At 36.1% G+C, this 23,329-nt stretch overlaps 1 protein-coding gene across 2 annotated transcripts in view; it reads left to right on the plus strand.

Annotated features, from left to right (window-relative positions):
• The window catches only part of RFX3 (regulatory factor X3), a 277,450-nt gene that overhangs the window by 234,050 nt on the left and 20,071 nt on the right, over window positions 1-23,329 (plus strand). Inside the window, exons 10-15 of one of the 2 annotated variants that reach the window (XM_081103228.1) lie at window positions 1,936-2,051; window positions 2,488-2,642; window positions 6,804-6,901; window positions 10,297-10,446; window positions 17,375-17,583; window positions 22,617-22,770. In XM_081103228.1, the coding sequence (XP_080959354.1) occupies window positions 1,936-2,051; window positions 2,488-2,642; window positions 6,804-6,901; window positions 10,297-10,446; window positions 17,375-17,583; window positions 22,617-22,770 (882 nt within the window). Of the gene's footprint in view, window positions 1-1,935; window positions 2,052-2,487; window positions 2,643-6,803; window positions 6,902-10,296; window positions 10,447-17,374; window positions 17,584-22,616; window positions 23,185-23,329 lie in introns of those variants that run through there. The other variant, XM_081103229.1, reaches the window with a different exon arrangement.

A 23,329-nucleotide genomic window follows, 5' to 3' on the forward strand; every position in this document is an offset into this window, starting at 1 on the left:
TGAAAATGGGTGATTGGACAAAGGATACGTCTTTTATTCATTTGTAAAACTGCCTCAAGAGGCTACTGCGAAGAATGTCCTTTTTGAAGGCATTTGAGATTGACCTAAGAGTCTCTAAATTTAAGATGCACTGAATTACTTGCTTTATTTTATATCGTGTTTACTACAGTTTATGTTTTAAAGAAAGCTTAACATACCTATTTTGCCTATCATTTAGATTCTCATGATTTGTTTATCAAAGATATTGTGTAAGTATCACTAGTTTTAGGTAAGGAGCAAGTATAATTTTCTACATAATGTGCTACAACACTATTTTTTTTTCTTTTAACATACACATAGTGTTCTTACAGCAATCTCATGGCTATAAATATGTAAGGTATTATGTGAGATATTAATAGCTGTTTCATTAATAGAACTCTCTTGCAATGTGCCTAAGCGACAGTTGAGAAAGCAGCTATAATTTTACCTTCCTCTTGAGAAGGTTTTGGTTTTTGCCTGGGAGGAGGGACATCTATACGCCCTTTATTTGCAGGGCTTGCACTTGCATTTTTATTATTGCTGATAGAAAAGGGTGAAGAAGAGTACGTTAACCTTTTGAATTTTATACCATTTTCTAATTTGCCCTTCCCTCCATTTTCATTACTAACTACTTGGAGCTTTTCCTACTAGTTCCCAGAATATGTCCCAAACAGATTTTGCTTAATATTTGAATTGTTTTCAGAGTTTTTTGTGTAGATCATCATTTATTCTCTGTATCATACATAAGGTCAATCTACACAGGTAGCACAGCCTTCAGAATTATAACATTATATTTTTTTCTTTTTGCCTAAAATCCTTAGATTGACTCCCAGTTTTCCTCTGTTGTCGCTTAGCTTATGTGCATTTTGTAGATCTTGACTGGGCAGCTGTCCTCATTCTCAATGCTGAGGACATTAAACACACTATATTGACAACTTCTATCTTTTATGCTCAAAATAATCACAGAATCATGTGTTCTTTGCACAAGTTATTCTTTTATTTTATGACTGCTTTTATCTGAAGGTGAATTTATAAACTAATTGCAAGGGCAGGGCAAAACTAAATATGATCATCAGAAGTTAATGGAAGTGGCAAATTTTACCATCCTCAAAATAAAATTAATCTCCTAGAGCTGGATAATGGCTCTAGGAGGTAAAATTAAGGAGAAGGTAAAGCCCCTGACGCCATATTAGAGAAGGGGATGTTCTTAAAGCTGCTCTCGAAAGGGCGTGCGCAGAATAGGATTGAACGGGAGGCGTTGCCTGACCAAAGAGAGGTGCTGTCTGTGCTCTCCTTCTGCCCGGCAGGCGGTCATCTGAACGCCTTCCTGACTTGACTGTAGTTTGTGACCCAGCTTCTGCATAGCTGGGAACACTTTGGGACTCATGGTCAGTAGCCTTCGACAGAGCTACTTTTAGCCCTAACTCTGTCTGCCACACGCAACCACCCCCACACCCTTCACTTCGGCCTCTTTGATGGCCAGGGGACACAGTCAGCTTAGTGAGGACTGACGTGAATTGAATCTATGTTTTGTGCCCTTCGCTCTGAGAATATGAAGAATGGCAGCAACCCTGGAGGCAGAGGGAAGCAGTGGGTAGAAAAAAATGAAAGATAAGTAAGAGAATAAAATGGAGAAGAGGGACGAAAGCATGGGGGAAGAAAGAGGTGAAAGTAAGAGTGAGATATGAGGCCATTATGGGAGAGTTATCAGTCATCCTGCCTAATCTCTTAAGAGTTGTTTTTCCCCTTAGCTAATCTCTTTTGTTTCCCTACTTCCATTGGCCCAATTTAGTCCAGTTTTACCATGTTATGAACCCAAAGGTATTTTTACCATTTAAGTCCCTTTACATTATGTTCTCCTCTCACCTCCACATAAGAAATATTGTAAGGTATACCAATAACCATTTTGTTTCCTAGGCAATATTGGACGTTGTTGTGAATCTTCAGTTTAGCCTGATAGAAAAATTGTGGCAAACATTCTGGCGCTATTCTCCCTCTACTCCAACTGACGGCACTACCATTACTGAATCAAGGTCAGAATCAATAAACTTTCCAGTTCATTTTCATGGCTAAGTAGATGTCACAGTTAATAAATTAGAGATATGTATACCAGTTGTGAACCCTACCTGATAACATTAAATGAATAGATTGAAATAAGCCACAAACTGCTCTCTGGAGGTTTCAGCGTGTGTACAATAGCTCCCATTTTATTGCATTGGGGGGCTGTGGTAGAGCTATTTCATCTTCATGGATTTTAGTATCATATATGCCTTTCATACCGTCAGAAAGTATTAACATGCATAGGCAGCTCTGGGGGAATGTTATATATATCCAGCCGTATGGCACCAGTGCAATGGTGGTATAGTTCTAACCTCAGTAATATTTGATAAACTAAAACTATTTTTAAAGTCCATTTTCTTTTTTATCCTCATTTGCCATCTATTCATTTGCTACATTTATTCACCCCAGCAATCTGAGTGAAATAGAAAGTCGACTTCCGAAAGCAAAGCTGATAACTCTGTGCAAACATGAGTCTATCCTGAAATGGATGTGTAACTGTGACCATGGGATGTACCAGGCTTTGGTGGAGATTCTCATCCCCGACGTCCTTAGACCTATTCCTAGTAAGTTAAATGCAGACAAGTACGGATGCTTTTGTTCTCATACATGCCACCCAGGAAGTTTTGGGAAGTGACATTGCAATCTAGAGGGATTCTAATTGCATTTAGATTTGCCACATAGAAAACATGCAACACAGAATATTGCCTGAAAGCAGCCTAGAGCAGAACTGTAGTAAAAGAGGAACAATGATCTGGTTTTCAATCTTTAGTAGTTTTCTTTTTCAAAGAAAAGCTAATCTATGGATGTGACAGCCCAAAGACTAATTGCAAGAACACTCCCAGGCCAGTCAAGCACATACAAATTATTCTATCCAAGGACACAGTTTCCTCCCTAAAGCCAAAATTTTTGAAACCTATAATTGCTAGGCCAGCTTCTTTCATGGTTGCTTTTGATTTGAAATGAATTTATCTTGGTTTCTACTGAAGTTGAATTCTTTTATAAAAGCATTTATTTTGTCACCTACATCATGTTCTGAACTACAAATGCAGTTTCCATTTAACAGCAATGATTAACTGGCATTTTGAGAGAAAAATCTATGTTACTACACAAGCATTTTAGTCCCACCATGAAGCAAACAGGAATTACATAGATAAGTTGGATTAAGTGATGCTTGCTTTTTACACTACCTTGCAGCAAACAAAGCTATTTTCTGCAAGTATCAATATAAATGCCACTATGGATACTTGTGTTAGCGGCAGTTGGAATGATTTTACACTTACATCTTCATGAGCACATACTAGTGACCTTAACTTTTAAAGATTGGGGACAGAAGTTCTACTCTAAAGTGACATTAGTAAGGTAAAAGCAGTCTTTCAGCTTGTGAAATGGGCAACCGTGTACTTCAAGTACACCATTCCCAGGTGATTTGTATTAAGTTGTTCCAGACAATATTTAGGGATTGAATAGAACAAAAGGTGAAGAATGAACATTTGTATACTTATACTTGCTTTTTTTCTAAATATGATAGGTAACAATGGAGGATATGAGTTACTTCATATGTTCCTCACCACCTGAAAATGCATGCGTAGACACACATTTACATACAGTATCAATGAACATACATACATTTGTATAGAAATTTATTTTTTAAAAATCCAACTGCCATTGTCTCACATTTTTATCAATTGCTAATGTTTTCTACTCTATCTGCACTATGTTCCTAAGCATTGATTAAAAATAATGTTGTCATGGAAAATTTCAGTGTGTAAATTCTCTACTGATTTATGTTTCAGAATCTCATTTTCCTTGTTTTCATCTCGCCCCCTGTGATCTGAGTTATAATCTCTCGAGATGTTTAAGAGAAGTAGCATAGGTAGCCCATTAGACATCTTCCCACCCACATATAATTTCTCTCATGAGATATAAGAAGAGATGTCAGTGAGCACTTTCTTTTTTGAGGCAAATCAACAACTTCAACATTCATGAAATAACTCTAAAATCTTAAATTTCCATGTTAGCCTCACAAGACTTTAACTTATAAATTCCAGTTTCCTAACTTAAATCATGCATCAGTTTTAGTTAACTGTAAGCCCCACCATTTAAATACAGAATACTGGCGAAACCGGTTTGGCTCAGTGGATAGAGCGTTGGCCTGCGGACTGAAAGGTCCCAGGTTCGATTCCGGTCAAGGGCATGTACCTGGGTTGCAGGCACTTCCCCAGTGGGGGATGTGCAGGAGGCAGCTGATGGATGTTTCTTTCTCATCGATGTTTCTAACTCTCTATCTCTCTCCCTTCCTCTCTGTAAAAAATCAATAAAATATATTTTATAAATAAATAAATAAATAAATAAATAAATAAATAAATAAATACAGAATACATTTGACCTTTGTTTTTAAATTGTGATTTAAAAACCAGTTTATTCTGTCAAGTACTTTGTCTCTACATTCAGCAGACAACTCAATCTCAGGAATTTTACATAAGTATAGTTTCATAGTTTCTCTGAAATTACAAGATACATTAATGTGACAAGTAAATTTGGAAATTTAATTCCCATTCTATAACAAAACTTTAAAAAAAAGCTTAAAATAGAGTTTAGATGGCTATCTGCTGATTGTATGCATCTTAATATTAATCATGAGTGGGTTGAAACAAGTTGCTTTGCAATAGATTTTAAATTTCAAACATCCATTCATGAGAACAGTTGTCAAAGTTAATGTGCACAATTTGATCTGACAGGAACCAAAGAGAGAGAAAACGTAACTTTATTTTAAAAATTGTTATTTTGTTGCTACTAGTACTTCACTGTACCATTTACTGTACAGATGGGATTCCTTTTTTTAGCCAAAAAGTAGTCTGCATCTCATACTAATTTAAAGTCAGCTTGAAGCTACTATATTCTAAAATACATTTATCTGAAAATGAAGAAAAAGTTAAGTGCAAAGAATTGTATAAGAACTCAACTGGTAATACTTAAATGTACAATTTTTAGGTCTATTTAAAGATGGCCAAAATGTCATTTAGTACAAAAAAAGTAAAAACTAAAAATCATCTGATATACAAATATATCTTTTTATTTTATAATCTCCCTCGCATCAGATTTGTCTAGGTAAAACTCATTAATGTTTTAAAGTAACTTTTCCTGAGTCTTGGTTTTTTTTAGATTAAATAATTGTTGCATATTAATTTTAGAAAACTGCCAAATACAGATAGCCAAATTGAATCTTGCAAAAACTTTTACTGAGTTTCAAAAAGCGTCGTTAATTTTCACTCTTTTTCATGTCCATTCATGCCTGTCCTTCATGATTCTAGTACATAATGCAGCAGGAAAATACTTTTCTGTCTTTTTTTTTTTTTTTTTTTTTGCTAAAGTGGGAAGCTTTGGAAATTTCAAGAGATTAGTTCTCAAATTTCCAACTCAGTGTTTCCAATAGATGATTCTCATGGTCTGCACTTCTCAAGTGTTTTTGCTAATAAAAAATTAGCCATTTCAGCTTCTCTGTTGTCATTTGACCAGTTAAGTAAGTCACTGTCTAAAAATAGTTGTTTTTATTATTGGATTAGTAATATTTATATCATTTGCAAGTAACTTAAGTAATTGTCTAACTACGCTTTAACAAAAGTAATAGAGAAGCATGTCAGATTCATTTGAGCACAAAGAGAAAAGCCGAGAAACTTAATCTCATCATTAATATTAATATTTTAGAAGCCTTGGACAAACATGTAACTTCTCTGTTTCTTACAGTAGACTACCAGTTGTAATACCTACCCATACAATAGGGAACCCACAGAGACTTAACTGTGAATGCCTCAAATATTTAGTAAGTGTCTAAAGCTGCTCCCTCCACATTGGCACAGATGAAGGGAAATGCTATTGACTGAATTACTTGTTGAACAAGAGAAGAATTCGGTCTTCTCTTATGCAGCAATCTCAGTAAACAGATCCCTTCTTGTAAAATAGTCACCCCTGATAATTGAAGATGCTTCCAATTGCTTTATGGCCACCATGAAAAGCCACTCTCATGGAACCTACCCCTATTTCAGGTTTTAACAGATGTGTGAAAAGTATGGACTGGACTAATTTAGGAATATCTTAAGAATATTGGTCTTTGTGACAGTAATTTTATCACACTGATCTTTTATCTCTACCTGCCAAGTGAAATGGAGAATAGTTATCCAAAATTTCAAGTTAAGCCATGTGAATTTTTACCTTATTTTTCAACAAGAGTGAGAGAAAACTACTCTAGCTGGCATGTTCTAATGTAAATAGAGGCTTAGAAAAAGGGAGGAAGCTTTGCATGATCCTCTTTTTAACTAAAAAAAAAAAGGAAAATAGGTTAAGAACTTGAAAAATCAAGATGAAGAACTTGTAAAGGAAAAAAACTTTGAGCACAGAGCTGTAAATAAAAAGTGTTTGTCTAAGATAGAAAATTCACAACTGGTATATGTTGTTATAAGTAAAAATGTTTGAATGTTTTCATTTCCCAACCAAGTAGCATTAGTATTTGTGAACAAAATCGCTTTGCAAGGAAAAACAAAGCCCCCAAAATATAATTCTCAACTCTTCCAAGGTTAGGAATAATGTTAAATAAAGGCTCATCAGTGAAGACATTATAAGTTCTGTGCTATTTCACGTGTCGTGTATGCATATTTTCCCTTAATCTAGCTTACAGATTAATGTTCTTTTGTATCTTTTTCATTTTGCCTTTATTCTTTAACGTTTAGGTGCCTTGACCCAAGCCATTCGAAATTTTGCAAAAAGCCTTGAAGGTTGGCTTTCCAATGCCATGAACAATATTCCACAGAGAATGATACAAACCAAGGTATACTTTTATATCTTTGCATATTCTTTTGTGTTTAGGAAATTATTCTGGACTATGAGTTTTATATGTGCCCTATGAAATAGCACTATGTAAAATGTTGATAATATAATATATACAATTTTAAAATTGATTTTATATTTGTATTTTATAACAATGTGATAAAGAACTTGCACAAGGTATGTTTGATAATAATCCTTTCAAAAGACTAGAGAAGCATTTTAAATGTGTATTTATAAGCCCTTTTTAAAGTGTATATTTCAGATTGCTTAATTTCAAATTAAGAATAGCCTAGAATGTTCAAATAATTCCCATTTAAAGGATTTTTAGACTCTTTAAGTCCCCATCTATGCTCATTGTGTTGTGAAAAGTTCGTGTAAATTGATATTCTTTTACATTTTTTAGGATGTTTTGTGGTGTATTTTTTAAATGCTGGAGAGTGCTTTTGTAAATCAAGTAATCACTTCTTAAAGTGAACAATTATCTCATTGTTCATCTGGAAATATGAATTCTAGTCTCCACTTTGTCCCGTACTAACTGTGTCACTTTAGGTCCATCTATGAACATGCCTCCATGACAGGACTGAACTAATTTTGTCTAAACTTTGATACCAAAAATTACACTTCCGAATTTTTGTCAATGACTGTATCCACTATCATACTCCAAGAACATACATTATCTTTGAATTTGGGGCTATACTTGACAGATTGCAGCTCTTGCAGCTGACAAATTCATTTAGGAATACAAGTAGCTCCCAGTTCTTCCTATTTTGACTAAAGTTTCACAATAATACTTTCTAATTCTAAACATATAGAAAAAAACATTTCATTGATATTTCATCTTAGATTTTTACTTTAGAATATGCTGTCAATAAAGTAGGGGTAGCCACATTTGGTTATTGAATTTTAAATTTAAATTTCCTTTCTCAGTCACACTGACTACATTTCAAGTGCTCCATAGCATCATGTGGATAGTGGGTACCGTATTTGGCATCATGTATGTAGCATTTTCGTCATTATAGAAAGTGCTCCATGGCAATGCTGTTCTAAAGTACCACCTCGAGGTGGGAAAACAAAGAGGGTGCTACTTGATTATGATGGCCAGAGGAATGTTTTCCAACTTGCAAAGTCAATCCTGTTGATAACAGTATGTCAAACAGCTGAAAGCAACTCCCTACCCAGTGTCATCAAAGGATGTGGTAGAAATCTAGCTGCAATATTGGTCATTTCATTGATCTCCAGATTTGATTTGATTTACCTCAGTGGAGGGTACCTTCTGCTGTTTCTCTCTCACTAACTAATGTGTAGCATTTTTTTAGCTGAATACTCAATTAATGAAGACAATCTACCCTGACAAAGGGAACAGAATAGTGAGATTATAACTGGCCATTGTTATCAAAACACCTGGATTCATACATATCCAATCACTGTAATATAGTTTCTTTGTGACCTTGAACAAACTACTTAACCTGTTTAACTCATAATATGTGTTTAGTAGGATGGCTATGAGAATTGAACGAGGTAATACATTAGAGGCACTTAACACAGTGCCTGACACATAGTATGTACTTGATTAATATAAACTACAGAAATGGGGGGAAATTGTAAGATCCCTTTTTTTTTTTTTTGAGGACATGTGAACTTCACCAAAGATCCACATAGTCCTATAAATTTCATTATCAAAATAGAGCATCCTTTGATCTGTGAACACCTTCTATCATTCACCCAGTTGTTTCTTCTATACTCAGCGATTTAATGCCATGCCATACTTTCCTATAAATATGTGTAAATGCTCGTTAGATCTACTGTGCATGTTAGAAGTTTCTATAAGAGTATGAGATTTAGATATTTATCTAGACTTTTTTTGCATTGTCTTTAATCTCTTTCATTGTAACCTGGTTCATTCAGGTTTGCAGCAGGAGACAAATGGTCTATCTAAGTGGTCGGCAAACCGCGGCTCGCGAGCCACATGCGGCTTTTTGGCCCCTTGAGTGTGGCTCCTCCACAAAATACCACGTGCGGGCATGCACGTACAGTGCGATTGAAACTTCGTGGCCCATACGCAGAAGTCGGTTTTCGGAAAGGAGATAGACGAAACAAGTATATAAGACAAGTATGGATGGGAGAGTTGGAAGGGGTCGACCTCAGCAAACGTACCTCAATCAGATTGAGGACATTTTTAGCAAAGGCCAACTTAGGAGTACCCTAATTAAGTTAATAACAATGTACCTACCTATATAGTTTAAGTTTAAAAAATTTGGCTCTCCAAAGAAGTTTCAATCGTACTGTTGATATTTGGCTCTGTTGACTAATGAGTTTGCCGACCACTGGTCTATCTGGAGGGGAAAATAATTGAAGAAGGTTTAAGAAGGGTTTACTTCCAAAGGTGTGAACAGAGTTAAGAAAAGGAATGGTAAAGTACCTCAGGAGCAGCAATAGTGAGAAGTCCTGAACATGCCTACATCTAGAAGGGAAAGAGGTGAAAGTCGTGGCATTAAGATACTCTTCTTGCTACAGAACTGTGGTCATAGAAACGGAAAACAGTCTCTGCCAAAACAGGGAGAGAACAGAAATTGCGTGGGAATAAATACTTAATGACTCTATTCCCATCCTTCAGTCTTTTGCCAGTGCCCATCATTGGAAGCCAAATGGAAGCCATAGTGTAAGGGAGGTGGTTACTAAAGTACATTCAGGACAATCTTCCTGAGCACAGAGCAGCATCAATAAGGATGGGAAATAGATTTTGAAGGGCAAATGGAGATTTCCTGACTAGCCCTTTTACAGACATTTATATGCTGGAAAAGAGTTTTTGTTGCCTGTATCTTATAAGTTTGTTAGCTACAAAGTTGCTAATAAAGGCTATGAATTCTTTTGTTTTACCTCAAAATTACCCATTTCTATAAAATAAAGGGTAGTAAGAGTGAATATGAATGACATTCCTCTGGAAAGTATATATTTTTTATCCATTTTAAAAAGTGGGGCTCTCTAGTTTGCTTTTCCAAGTTAAAAAAAATTATTTGCCAAGTTTATAGTTGACTGTCCTACAGAGAGTAGGAAAAAAAAAGAAAATCAATATTTTTCCTGCTTCCCCAGAGAAAGTCATTTCTTGCCATGGATGAGTAGTTATTTGTAAGACTGGTTTAATTAATTCTGCACTCAGATGTCAAAGAATGTGGGAATTTGTTTTAGTCTTGACCTCAACCCACTCAAAAGAAAATAATACTTGGTTTAGAGATTTCAATGCTGTAATTTATAAGTAAGCTCTCTCACCAAATGAATGTGAAATAAGTATCAGAGGGAAGCATTTTAAATTGTCAAGGGAATAAAGATTTGAGCATGTGCAGTGGTTTCTGTTACTAGAAGGAAAAAAAGAATCCCATTTTAATTGGTTCTATACAGGTTGCCGCTGTAAGTGCCTTTGCCCAGACTCTGCGAAGATACACGTCGCTCAATCACCTGGCCCAGGCAGCTCGTGCAGTGCTTCAGAACACGTCTCAGATTAACCAGATGCTCAATGACCTCAACCGTGTCGACTTTGCCAATGTCCAGGTACTCTGTGTTCTTGCAAAGTGTGTTTTTGAAGAGAAAACACTTAATTTTTTCTTCTTAATTAGGATCATCATATTTCTTTTTAAAGTTACATCAATACACAGGCAGCATCTCTAGTCACAACACCTGAAAGAAGGGAGTTTTACTCAGTTATGACTTTACTGCTCCTCTGTTTTGTGGTTCAAGCCCACTAAGATTTATAGTACTAGACGCAACCTGTGTCACCACGGTTTCCTGAATGGTTAATGGCCTAAGGACCATCACAGTCATTGAAATTAAATAGGCAAGAGGTTAAATTATTCCATCTCCTTGTTGTGGGATCTTGGGCAAGTTACTTAACTGCTCTGGGTTTTACTTTCCCCACTTTATAACACCTATGTTACGTTGTGCTATATAATAAAAGCCTAATATGCTATGTGTCCCGTCAGCCATTCAACCAATCAAAGCGTAATATGGTAATGATATGCTAAGGCCTCTCAATTGCTCTCTATGATGTGCACTGACCACTAGGGGGCAGACAGTTGACCGGTCAACCAGTTGTTATGACACGCACTGACCACCAAGGGGCAGATGCTCCGACCGGTATGTTAGCTTGCTGCTGGGGTCCAGCCAATCGGGACTTAGCGAGATGGGCCAGACACACCCTGAAGCCCTCCCACGGTCCCTCCCCGGCTGGACAACCTCCGACGTCCCTCCCCAACCCTGATTGTGCACCAGTGGGGTCCCTCGGCCTGGCCTGTGCCCTCTCGCAATCTGGGCTGAGGGCCCCCCCCACCAAGTGCACGAATTTTCTGCACCAGGCCTCTAGTGGTTTATATATTTAGTAATATCCAAAACCCTTAGTACTGTAACACACAAGAGATTTTTGTTCTTAATAGTGCCCCATCTTGAAAGAACTCACAATGACCCTATTTCAGAGTTTACTATAGGTGTCTATTAAGTATTTGTTCATTTGAAAAGAATTAGGTATAATATGTTTGACTATTTTGATCATCCAAATAAAAAATATATATTTGAAGCTTGTGATCAAACTACTCACTTTTACTTTAAATTACAGTTAAAAAATAGCCAATTTAGGAATATTATTATGGAATTCCAACATCTAGTTCACTTCAAACACTAAAGTAATAAAACTAATTGTTGCCATATAAAAACTGCCATTACTCGCTAATAATACAAATAATAAAATAAAAAATACATAAACTAAACATAATCAAAGTTAAAAGCTTTTGTTCTTCAAGAGAGACCATCAAGACAATGAAATGGCAACTCATAGAATTTAGAATATTTTTATAAATCATGTATCTGATAAAAATTGTATCTAGAATCATATAAAGAGCTATTTCAACCCAATAATAAAAAGACAACCTAGTTTTAAAATGAGCAAAGATCTGAATAGACATTTCTCAAAAAAGATATACAAATAGCCAATAAGCACCTGAAAGGATACTCAGCATAATTATCTACCAGAATGATGAAAATCGAAACCACACTGAGATGCTACTTCACACACCCTAGAACGGGTATAATAAAAAAGACAGCTCATAAGTGTTGGTGAGGATGGGGAGAAGTTGGAACCTCATGCACTACTGATTGAAATGTAAACTTAAAATGCTGCGGCCACTTTGGAAAACAGCCTGGCAGTTTGAACATAGAGTTACTATGTGACTCACCAGCTTATTCTTAGGTGTATACCACAAGATATTAAAGCATGTCCACATAAAAACTTGTACATGAATGTCCATAGCAGCATTATTCATATTAGCTACATCAAAGTATAAGCAACCCAAATGTCCATTAACTAATGAATGTGTCAACAAAATGTGGTATCTTCACACATGAAATATTATTGGCCAGTAAGACAAAATGAAGTTTTGATAGATGCTACAACATGGATGAACCTTAAAAACATTATGCTAGGTGAAAGAAGTCAGACACAAAGGACCACATATTGTATATATCTACTTTATATGTAAAGTAGATTAGTCGTTGCCTAGGTCTGGTAACTGGGCATTGGAAAGTGACAGATTAGTGGTGTGGGGTTTCTTTTTGAAGAAATGGAAACATTCTAAAATTGATTATAGTGATGGATACACAATTCTGTGCATATAATAAAAGCCATTGAACTGTATACTTTAAATGAGTGACATTGTATGACATGAATTGTATCGCAAAACTGTTTAAAATAATTGCTTAAAACAAACTATTAATTACTCCATTTCCTAGAAATTTTAATATGCAGTTCTGGTCTGGTTTTATCATTTAAAATATATCAAAAAGTAATACTGGGCTTCATTCATTTTAGGATATAGTAATCTTGCTGTTCTTTCTGACTTTCATGAATTGGGCTCAAACTTATGATGTATATAAAGTTTTTTTTAACTTTTTTAAAAATTGATTTGAGAGAGAGAGAGGGAGAGAAAAACATCTATGAGAGAGAGAAACATCGATTGGTTGCCTCCTGCACGTGCCCTGACTGGGATCAAACCCACAACCTGGGTCTGTGCCCTGACCAGGAATCAAACCTGCTATCCCCTGGACTATGCTCCCGCCATCTGAGCCACACCAGCCAGGAGGATGGATATAAAGTTTTTTTTAATCTTTGTATATATTTATCAATTTCTCTATATACAAACATAAATTTATACACACATGCAAAAGTATTACCTTTACCAGACGAAACTCTCTGGTTTACAAAGCCATTAGCTTTATATATATTTCAATAGAATTTATGTTAACTAATTTCAGTGAGAATATTAGAAGTTTATATTGCCTTAAAATTTATACTCTATTGTTTATTTCAAATCTTCATTCATTCTTAAGTCTTCCTTTAAAAGTATCTTCAGAACAGTTGAAGTAGTTAGGCAACTTCTAGTTTCAAAAAGAAATTTAAGTTCAATCACAGAAAATAAATGAATGATTCCCAATAATATCTGAGATTTTAAATTTCTTAACATTATTTTTATATGTGTATTTGTAATGCCTGCAATCCTATGAAGTATTTACAGAAATGAGTTCTTTCAGGGTATAAACAACAACCTTGAGAACACCTTTGCTTATACATGGTCGATTATGTATCTACTCTATTACTCGTTCTCCACCCACCAGCTTTGAGGCTACCTTTCCCCTTCCTCTGTTTTCAACTACCAAGTTTTCCTCTGCCCACATGACAGTTATTTGTACTGAAACCTGTATGATTAAATACCTACCCTCTGTTCTGGCTGGGTGTCTCAGTTCATGGGCGTCATCCAGTGCACTGAAAGGTTGCTGGTTCCATTCCCAGCCAGGGCAGGCTGGATCCCCAGTAGGCGGCGTGCAGGAGGCAGCCTATGGAACTGTTGCTCTCACATCGATGTTTCTCTCCTAATCCTTCTTCTCTCTCTAAAACCAGTAAAAACATATTTAAAAAACAAAACAAAACACTTAGCCACCAAATAATTTTGCTTTTCCTCAGAAGATCATGGACACAGTGGTACACCCTTCCTTTCCCCCTACATACTATGTCTCACACCTCTTTTCATTTTAATGAGTAATCTCTTTCTTCAGTTAGCATATTGGATCTTTAACTTCCTTCATTCTTTCCTTTTCTGCTCCAACTTTTGCCTGATTTTCTCAGTTCTGGTTTTCCCAGTCCACTGCCTACCGTTCCACTTCTATCACCCCCTCCTCTTCATTTGGAAGTTGCTCTGCCCCTACAAGGTTAACCTCAGTGAGACTGACCCATATAAGGGTGATGCTCTTTTAATAAGGAAACTTTAATTTAAGTCGGTGAAATTACATATAAGGGTGAATACTATCATACTCTGAGAGCTTGAACATATTAAAAAGTTTCTTTCTGGATATTCATATATCTTTCACCACTTCATAATTCTCTAGTTAAATCTTCTTTTCCTCAGGATAATTTTTCTATTGCAGTATCATTGTTTTTTGTTTTATTTAATTGATAGCATTACAATGGTATTATTTTCTAATATTTTGTGTGTAAATGATACTTTTCATTCTACATTGTGGGCTAAGTAGGTTTCCATGGGTTGACCCGATAACCTAACTATTGCATATATTTATTTCAGAAGCATGGAACAGACTGTGGAATCTCAGAGGCAAGGCGAGGGTGGGTGGGTGAGTGGGAAGAGATCAACCAAAGAACTTCTATGCATATATGCATACACCCATGGACACAGACACTAGGTGGGGGTGGTCTAGAAGAGGTCAGTGGGGGGTAAGAGGACACATGTAATACTTTCAACAATAAGAATTTTTTTAATCTGATTTTAAAACTATTGACTATAGAACTGAAATATCCAAATTCTTTTCCGAAGGGAATGTTTACAATATACTCGACCATTATTATATTTTCAGTCTGGAGAGTAGCAAAATGAAATACATGTAAATTATTTTGAAAAGCCACAATAATGTCCTGCGACTTGACTTTTCTAAGTTTGGTTTTAGATTATTATTTTTCATGGCAAAAACTAACTACTAAAGCAAAGGCATTAGTGAGTTTGAATTTATAGTAAGAAATTAAATGAAATTCTTCTGGAGTACCAATAAGTTCCTCCTCTCAATTATCAGTGCACAAACACATAAAAATAATGTCCCCTATAATGAGTATAAAGTTTCATTTTTTTTCAAAATGAAAAATATTAAAGATAGATCGCACAATAAGGACATATAGTTCACACTCCTATACTAGACACTAAAAAATGTTAAGATGATAAATTTTGTGTTATTTTACCACAACAAAAAAATGTTTAGACATTAATTTAAAAAAAAAACCTCCTCTGTCCTTTCTTTGTGGCCACAATACTTCCCTGGGTATTCTCCTGAACTCTTAAATCGATACATCATTTCTGGGAGTTACTTGACAGTATATTTTGAAGTATTATAACTATTTTATTATTCTGTCATACAGAAAGAAGTGCCAAAAAAAGCAATGATATAGTTACAAGATTGCTAATTCTGGCATTATTCCTACTAGTAAAAAATAGTAATGACCAGAAATGTCTAGTTGTATGGAATTGGTTATGTAAACAATGCTATATTCATGCATTGAAGCAAATTTAATCATTGAACATTAAATATAGCTCTATATTTGCCAAAGTGGAAAGATGGTTATCATATATATTTAAGTGAAACTAGGCAGAATATCTAACAGACTGTGTCATATAATCCTGTTTTAAATATATATGCATATACATACATGCATATTCATATGACGTGAAAAAATTGAAAAGGTATACACAGTAGCATGCTGTAGTTATCTCTTTATGTTGACATTTAGGTATTCTTAATATTTTTTATTATTTGTATTTGTTATTTTTCTATTGTCATATTTTAATGTACTTAAAATATTTAAAAGTGGTATTTAGGAAGTAAAATCTGAAAGTGTTTATGAGTAATTGCATAAGACAAAGAAAGGTAGTAGATGGTATCATCAGCTGTAAATATAGAAGAAACTATAGATTTCCCTGGGGAAATAAAGTGAAGTTTGGCATTTTGTCTCTGAAGCACCTCCCTGTTGAAATGTCTCTTGAATAAGTGAAGTTTATAGGATCAGGAGCAACGGTGGAACCAGTGAGTGCAGATTAGGGATTTATTTGGTTGAAATCGTTGATTTGAATGAACTTGTCCTTTGAGAGTAGATAGAATGAAAGCTATAGACACACTTTATAGAAGAATACACACATGTTCACAATTTTTAGGTATAGATTTAGGACCTTTACAGTTTCCCCTCCACAAAAACCTATCTTGAAAATATTATCAGGACACATGAACCCACATTAAAAATTACTGTCACATTTCATTTCTCTAATTGTATGTTTGGGGAAAATAAGACCACTGAAATTAAATGAATTGCTTGAGTTCAGTTTAATCAATTCAAGCCCTACATAAAATCCATGTCATCTTTCTCTCAGTCGATTATTATATTATGAAATAATTATACTCTCACCATGAGAATATACGTGCTTTTAGTAATCTTAAAAGGCATTGGAAACATTACAGAACTTACTGGTAACCACTGAAAAGTAACCTTAAAAGTTCCTGTTTTCATTGCTCTTACCAAACATGAAACTTCCCAGTTATAACCAGAAGGAAAGCTGTAGGAGTTTGTTTCTTGGCAGTTAGCATATCCACATTTTCTCAGAAGTATTTTTGCTGTTGTTCTCAGTTCTGTAGATTAATTTGCATTCATAGCCTTGCCTTGACCCCCCTGGAGATTGGCTTCCCATTTATAAAACTCATAGAGCACATGCTTCTACCCAGGACTATTCAGTGTTTGTTTCTGTTTTCATCCTGAAAGACCGCTTTTGGCCAATCGAATCTGTACATCTGAGTTACTCTATCAGCGGTTCTCAACCTGTGGGTTGCGAACAATGAAAATACATCTTGCGTATCAGATATTTACATTACGATTCGTAACAATAGCAAAATTACAGTTATGAAGTAGCAACGAAAATGATTTTATGGTTGGGGGTCACCACAACATGAGGAACTGTATTAAAGGGTCGCGGCATCAGGAAAGTGGAGAACCACTGCTTAAATCTTCTCAGATGAATTGGCTTTAAAATTTTATTTGATTGGTAGCAGGGGGGTCGGGGGGAAGAGCACTTTGGAAGGCAGCATAAAAACTGAATAGAATGAAAGACCTTGCATCCTGTAGGTTCAGGCTTTAATTGTTCTTCAGTTATAGGTGGTTGTCTTCCATACAGAATAGGTCATGTAGAAAAGCCAAGTCTTGCTTTTATGTCACATCCCTTTTTCATGCACATAGGCGATGTTAGTTTCCTTAACAACTGACAGGTAAGTAGTCATTCATTCTCTTAATTCATTTAAATAATTTCCCATTCGTGCATATGGTTTGTGTGCTGCCATTCAATGAAAAGATATTGTGTTGAACTTTTCTTTTGCTTTGTGTGTACTGTCCCAGGAGCAGGCTTCCTGGGTGTGCCAGTGTGATGACAACATGGTTCAGAGACTAGAAACAGACTTCAAGATGACTCTCCAGCAGCAGAGCACCCTGGAGCAGTGGGCCGCATGGCTGGACAACGTGATGATGCAAGCCCTGAAACCCTACGAAGGGAGGCCCAGTTTTCCAAAAGCCGCCAGGCAGTTTCTGCTAAAATGGTCTTTCTACAGGTACATCTCAGTTTCCACTAAGCTTTATTTTTCATAGTCTACAAATACGTGTGTAATGTACACACTTCTCAGACAAAAGAAAATAAATAAGTGAAGACTTTAATTTGTAGAAACTCAATTCATTGATTGCAACTTTATGGAATTATACCAGGAGGCTTATAAAACTCAGCTATCTGCTAGGAACAGAAAGCCTCTTCTCAGAGCCCTAAAGTTCTCAGATGGGAACACCCAAGACTCCAGTCTAGAGAATGTGTTTAGCAACAGCAAGAAAGGGGCTACAGTCCTCCCTCTGGCAAACAGACATTTTGTAGGCTTCTTTCTTGAGGCATTAGCACCACTTCTTTCTATTCTCAACTTCAGTGGTTCTCAGAGACCAGTGGCATCACTATGGCTCAGAACATGTTAGAAATACAAACTCTCAGGTCCCCTCCCCCAAATCGCTTTAAATCAGAAACTGCAGAGGTGAGGCCCAACAATCTGTGCATTTTTTAATGTTGTCCTGGTGATTCTAATGCATGATCAAAACCATCTAGTTAAATTCTTATTGATCAATTAAAACTGTTTTCAAACCTAGCTGCACATCAGAATTAGTGTAAAATAAATCTGCTTACCTTCCAAACCTGCTAGATTAAAATCTTGGTGGTTAGGGAGTAATGATGAGGAATAAATCAGAAATTCTTTCTTTAAAAGCTTATTTCTGGTGATTCTAATGCATAGCTAGTGTAATATCCAATAATCTAGTAGACAGTACAAAATGTATCACTTTTTGACTGAAATAATATTGATATAAATGTATATTTTTGTAGACATAGAAGAACCCTGGAAGAAAAAGGCTTTCAGATTACTTGATATATGATATCAAATGTCTGTATAAGCTGTTGACCATAGGTCTGCCCCAGGGGTTTAAAACAGAGCCTAAGATGGCATAATACCTTTTATACTTGGGATGGGATTGACAGATGAAGTTCCATTTTATAAGTTAGATAAGCTATATTTTTGACCCTGGCATTTGTTCTTAAGGTGGGTTCATTTCTTTGCTTCTTTAGATAAAGGTAACCCCATTGACTTGAGCCTAAAAACCATATATACTTTGAGGTTTGGGCAGGTTCCTAATTTTGATCCTATACAGCCATTCAAGTATCGTATCAGAAAGTAGTGACCACAGGATATACCACTGACTGTGGCTATGGGTACACCGAGGTTATTATCTAGATACCAGCTGTGAGTCCAAAGCTGGCTGTGAGGAGAGGAGGTATATGAAGAAGTAACAGAATTTAGGAACTAGTATGGCTCATGAACCCAGTAAGCCCAGACTATAGAATTTCATCTTGTTTTGATCACCCTTATAAAGATATCTTTTCATTATGATGGTAGTGGCTTTGGTTTTTATTGTAAGAGACTTGCTTTCTTAGCCGATTTGGTCCAATTCTTATTTCTTAAAGTCGAGCTGCAGATGTACTATATATTTCCAGTTAAGAGTTAAATTAGAAAACTATTTTCAGGATGTAAGAATAGTGTCTTACAGGATGTAAGCAAAGGTTCAAATGCAGTGAAAGAAAGCTTGCCAGTTTTGTGTTATTTTGTTTTTGGTTTTGGAATGAAATAATTCTACAGTTCTGTCTCTCATACCTAATACCTGTGGCCCACATGATTTGAGAAGCACCTTATGAAGATGCTGCCTGACTGTGACCTGCTGGTATGCTTCAGAAAAGCCTATGCTCGATTTAGAATCTCCTCTGGATATATGGGGAAGATTTAGAAAACAGCGTCACAGTGTTCTCAAAGTAGCAGTAATTTAGAAATCAAATTTCTAATTTGGGAATATTTCTTAAGATTCCATGTATTTTCCTATTTTCTTGCAAGTTGATTTGTTATTCATCCATTTTTCTCCAGAAAATTAAATAGATGCTATGTGTGCTTCATGAATGATTGATGAAACAGAAGTTCTACTAGCTGATTATTCCAAAACCCAAATGACCAAAAGCAGAGTACATCCTCTATATCAGAAAAAGCAAGGGTTTTTTTTCCCCCTTTTCACTGCTTTCTGATGATGTGTCAGGCCTGCCCTTACTTCTTCCTGGAGGTTTTTATTTTTACTATATTTAGTTGATAGCATTTTAGAAATATACCCCTGGAGCCTTTGTCTCCACAGAGATGTGTTGCAGGTATGTTGAAAAGAGAAAATTACTTACTTGTATTTTTGTTCTCACAGATATACAAACCCAGATCATCACTTGCCTGCCCTCTGTACTCCCTGAGTTGGGGATAATTGGCTTGTTATTATTAGGCACTATTATGGTTATTATTTTCATTTCAAAAAGACTTGAAGGCGTACAGTGCAAGGCCACAGAAGGGAAGGCATATTCTGACAGATGCATACCTCCTGCTGGTAGGCAAAGTCAATAGCTTAAAAACCTAAAAGCCTTTAGAATCTGAACTGCTTTTTACTAAGGCATTAGAACATATTGAGTAATGAACACTGCATTCACAAACTATGAGAGAAATAGAATTGCAGGTATTTTTTTAAGATTTTGGCATTGTAATAAGAATTTGGCAGTTACTTACACAGACTCTCAATTTCTGAAGCCAGTTAATCTTACAATTTCTAAAATTCTGTGTGTCTATTTACATGCATACGAATATAGAAATGGACTGGCAGGCAATCATGATATCAGCTGGCAGTTGATGAATGGCTGCAAACACCCTCTTTTCTGGATAGGGGATCTCTCCTTGCCTAACCTGGCTTTAAATGGCTACTGTTAGCTCCCTGGGAGGTGGAGAAAAAATAATCACCATCTTTCTTGGGCAGAAATGGAGGAAGTTATGTGGGCCATTTCTCAGCTTGTGTGTTTTGTGGATAACAGAACACAGCATTACTCAGGATAACCAAATATCCCATTTTTAAGGAATTAAATGTATAGCTTTTATAGTGATTTGAACGGGGGCGCAGGGAACCTAGCTTTACTACAACTGGACAATATATAAATCTTCCATAAAGTAGCACTCTTTTGGAATCAACTGTAATCACTGTTGAAAAGACAGTCCAGGCCCTGGCTAGGTAGCTCAATTTGTTAGAGGGTCATCCTGATACACCAAGGTTGTGGGTTTGAGTCTCGGTCAGGGCACATACAAGAAGCAACCAATGAATGCATTAAAAAGCAGAACAACAAATTGATGTTTCTCTCTTTCCCCCTCTTTCTCTCCCCCGCCCCAGTTCCCTCCATCCATCTCTCCCTTCCTCCCTCCCTTCTCGCCTTTCTCCCTTCATCTCTCTCTATAAAATCAATAAAAAATTAGAAGAAAAGAGAGTTCCCAAGGGGGTCACAGTTGTGATGTTCTCACCTTTCTTCTTAGGAAGGGTGTGTTATATCCCCAAATACACAAAGAGGTGGATTGAGTATCATGTGTTAGAGTAAATGTTTCCATTTCCACACCATGAATTATAAAGATAAATACACAAAGGTACCTCTCGCCATTATAAAATAATTAACATTTATTAATGATTTTAAAATTAGTTGAATTTGTGGTAACTTAGCAACATGAAGTTCAGTGGAATCAGTTTTGCAACATGTCTTATAGAAGTCTGAATCAAACAATAGGTTTCTAATTAAACTGTTAATTGTGTCATTTAATACTTGGTTTGTAGGGCAGAGGCCGAACACAGAGAGAATAAAGTAGACATGGCATTAATAATATAACTCAACTGATTCTGTTCTAAACATGTGACAATAATTTCATGGCATGCTTATCAGTATTGTTTAAAAGATAGCTAGGTATTGCCCTGACTGGGTGGCTCAGTTGATTGGAGCATCGTCCTCTTCACCAAAAGGAGGTTGCCAGTTCGATTCCCAGTCAGGGCACATACCTGGGTTAAGGGTTTGATCCCCTGTCGGGGCACACACTGAAAGCAACCAATCTATCTCTATGTCTGTCTATATCTCTCTGTCTCTTTCTCTCCCTCCCTCTGTCCCTTCCTTTCTCTAAAATCAATAAACACACACATACACACCACGACACCCCACACATACTCCACCCTGACTCTAATTAGAAATATTTAAGAAGTTTGAAGTGCATGGACAAGCCAATGATTGGCTTATCTTAAACTCATTTACAATTTAAATACCAAGTTTATTGTTAGTATCTATAATAATAAAAGCATAATATGCTAATTAGACCAGACATCCTTCCTGACAACCTTCCGGATGAAGCCAGGGCTGCGAGGGAAGCCCAGGTCCTGGGTCCCGGGTGCCAAAGGGAAGCTGGTGCCAGCAGCCGGGGAAAGAAGGCCTACTCTTGCACAAATTTCATGCATCGGGCCTCTAGTTTTATTAATATTGTTCATATTTTGGTTTTATATTTTATAAATTACAAGTTCACATTTCACAAAGTCATGTGTTTCTTCATTGATTTTATTACACTTCTCACACTTCTCATGGAAAATCAGTGGAAATCAGTAAGAAACTGGAATCACAATAAATTTGCCTTCCACCCCAATTTGCACAGATCAGTGTAAAGATCATCTACATTCTACTTTGCCACATCTAGAACATTGCTTAGGTTTCGTAATCTTTGTATGGCATAAGTACATCTTTTCCCAAAGCGTACATCAAAGTCACTGTCATTGAGAGGTGGAAACACAGTGTTTACCCATCAATAAGATTTTCACTTTGAGTTGCTTTTTTTTATGGTGGTGATGAGTTGTCAACTTTTCAAAACTATTTTATATTCAATTCTGACCCATATGAGAGTTCAGTGGAATCATCAGACTTGCCTATGTTAGTAAAATGGCTTTTCCCATAAAAACCTGTCTAGCTCTAATAAAGACCTAAGCAAGTGTCAGTGAGGATTACCTCTTTTACCACCCTGCTTCAAAGAGTTGAGCCAACTGCTTTTAATCATGAAATTATTGCCTGGCAGGTTGTGTACCATACCAATCTTTCAGACCTCCAACTCCTTCTTTTAAGAGAAAAAGTAGGTTGAACTCTAATCCTCGTCACTAATATTGGCTGCATCTGTCTTTTCTCTTGGTACAGCTCAATGGTTATTCGAGATTTAACCTTACGCAGTGCTGCTAGCTTTGGCTCCTTCCACCTGATCCGTCTACTCTACGACGAGTATATGTTCTACTTAGTAGAACATCGTGTTGCTCAGGCAACAGGAGAAACACCCATAGCAGTCATGGGCGAGGTAAGAGAAGCTGAAAGAACTATAACCCATGAGGTTTTTAAAAAAGAACCTGAATTACATTATAATCTAAATATATTCATTATTGATTAAAGCTATGGTTCCTAACCAATAAGCCTTAGACTCTGAGGGGCTGTGGATTTGTTTCAGGGGGTCCTTAAATTCCTCTGTTCATATGTATTTTCTTAATCAGAGGATTCTAAAATTATAAATTGTGTCATGTACAAGATCCTGGAATGTTTGAATTTGTTATAATGGTACCTATGTAAAAGAAAAGTTTGAGAATCACTGGACTAAAAAAAAAAAAACCTAATTGAATGGAAAAGAAGAAAGGTTGATGTTTCTGATAAAACTAAGGACTAAGAATGCAGAGGGAAAAAGTTAAATGTAGACTCTTTTTCCCAGCATCCAAAAGTGAAGAAGAAGAAGAAGAAGAAGATGATGATGATGATGATGATGATGATGATGATAGCTGACATTTTGGGGCACTTATATGTGCCAGGCACAGTTCTAAGTTTTTTCTATGCAACAAAGCATTTAACATAACAAGTCTTTGAGTTAG

This window comes from Myotis nattereri (assembly GCF_964212035.1).
Source record: "Myotis nattereri genome assembly, chromosome: 12".
In the NCBI taxonomy this organism is placed as follows: Eukaryota; Metazoa; Chordata; class Mammalia; order Chiroptera; family Vespertilionidae; genus Myotis; species Myotis nattereri.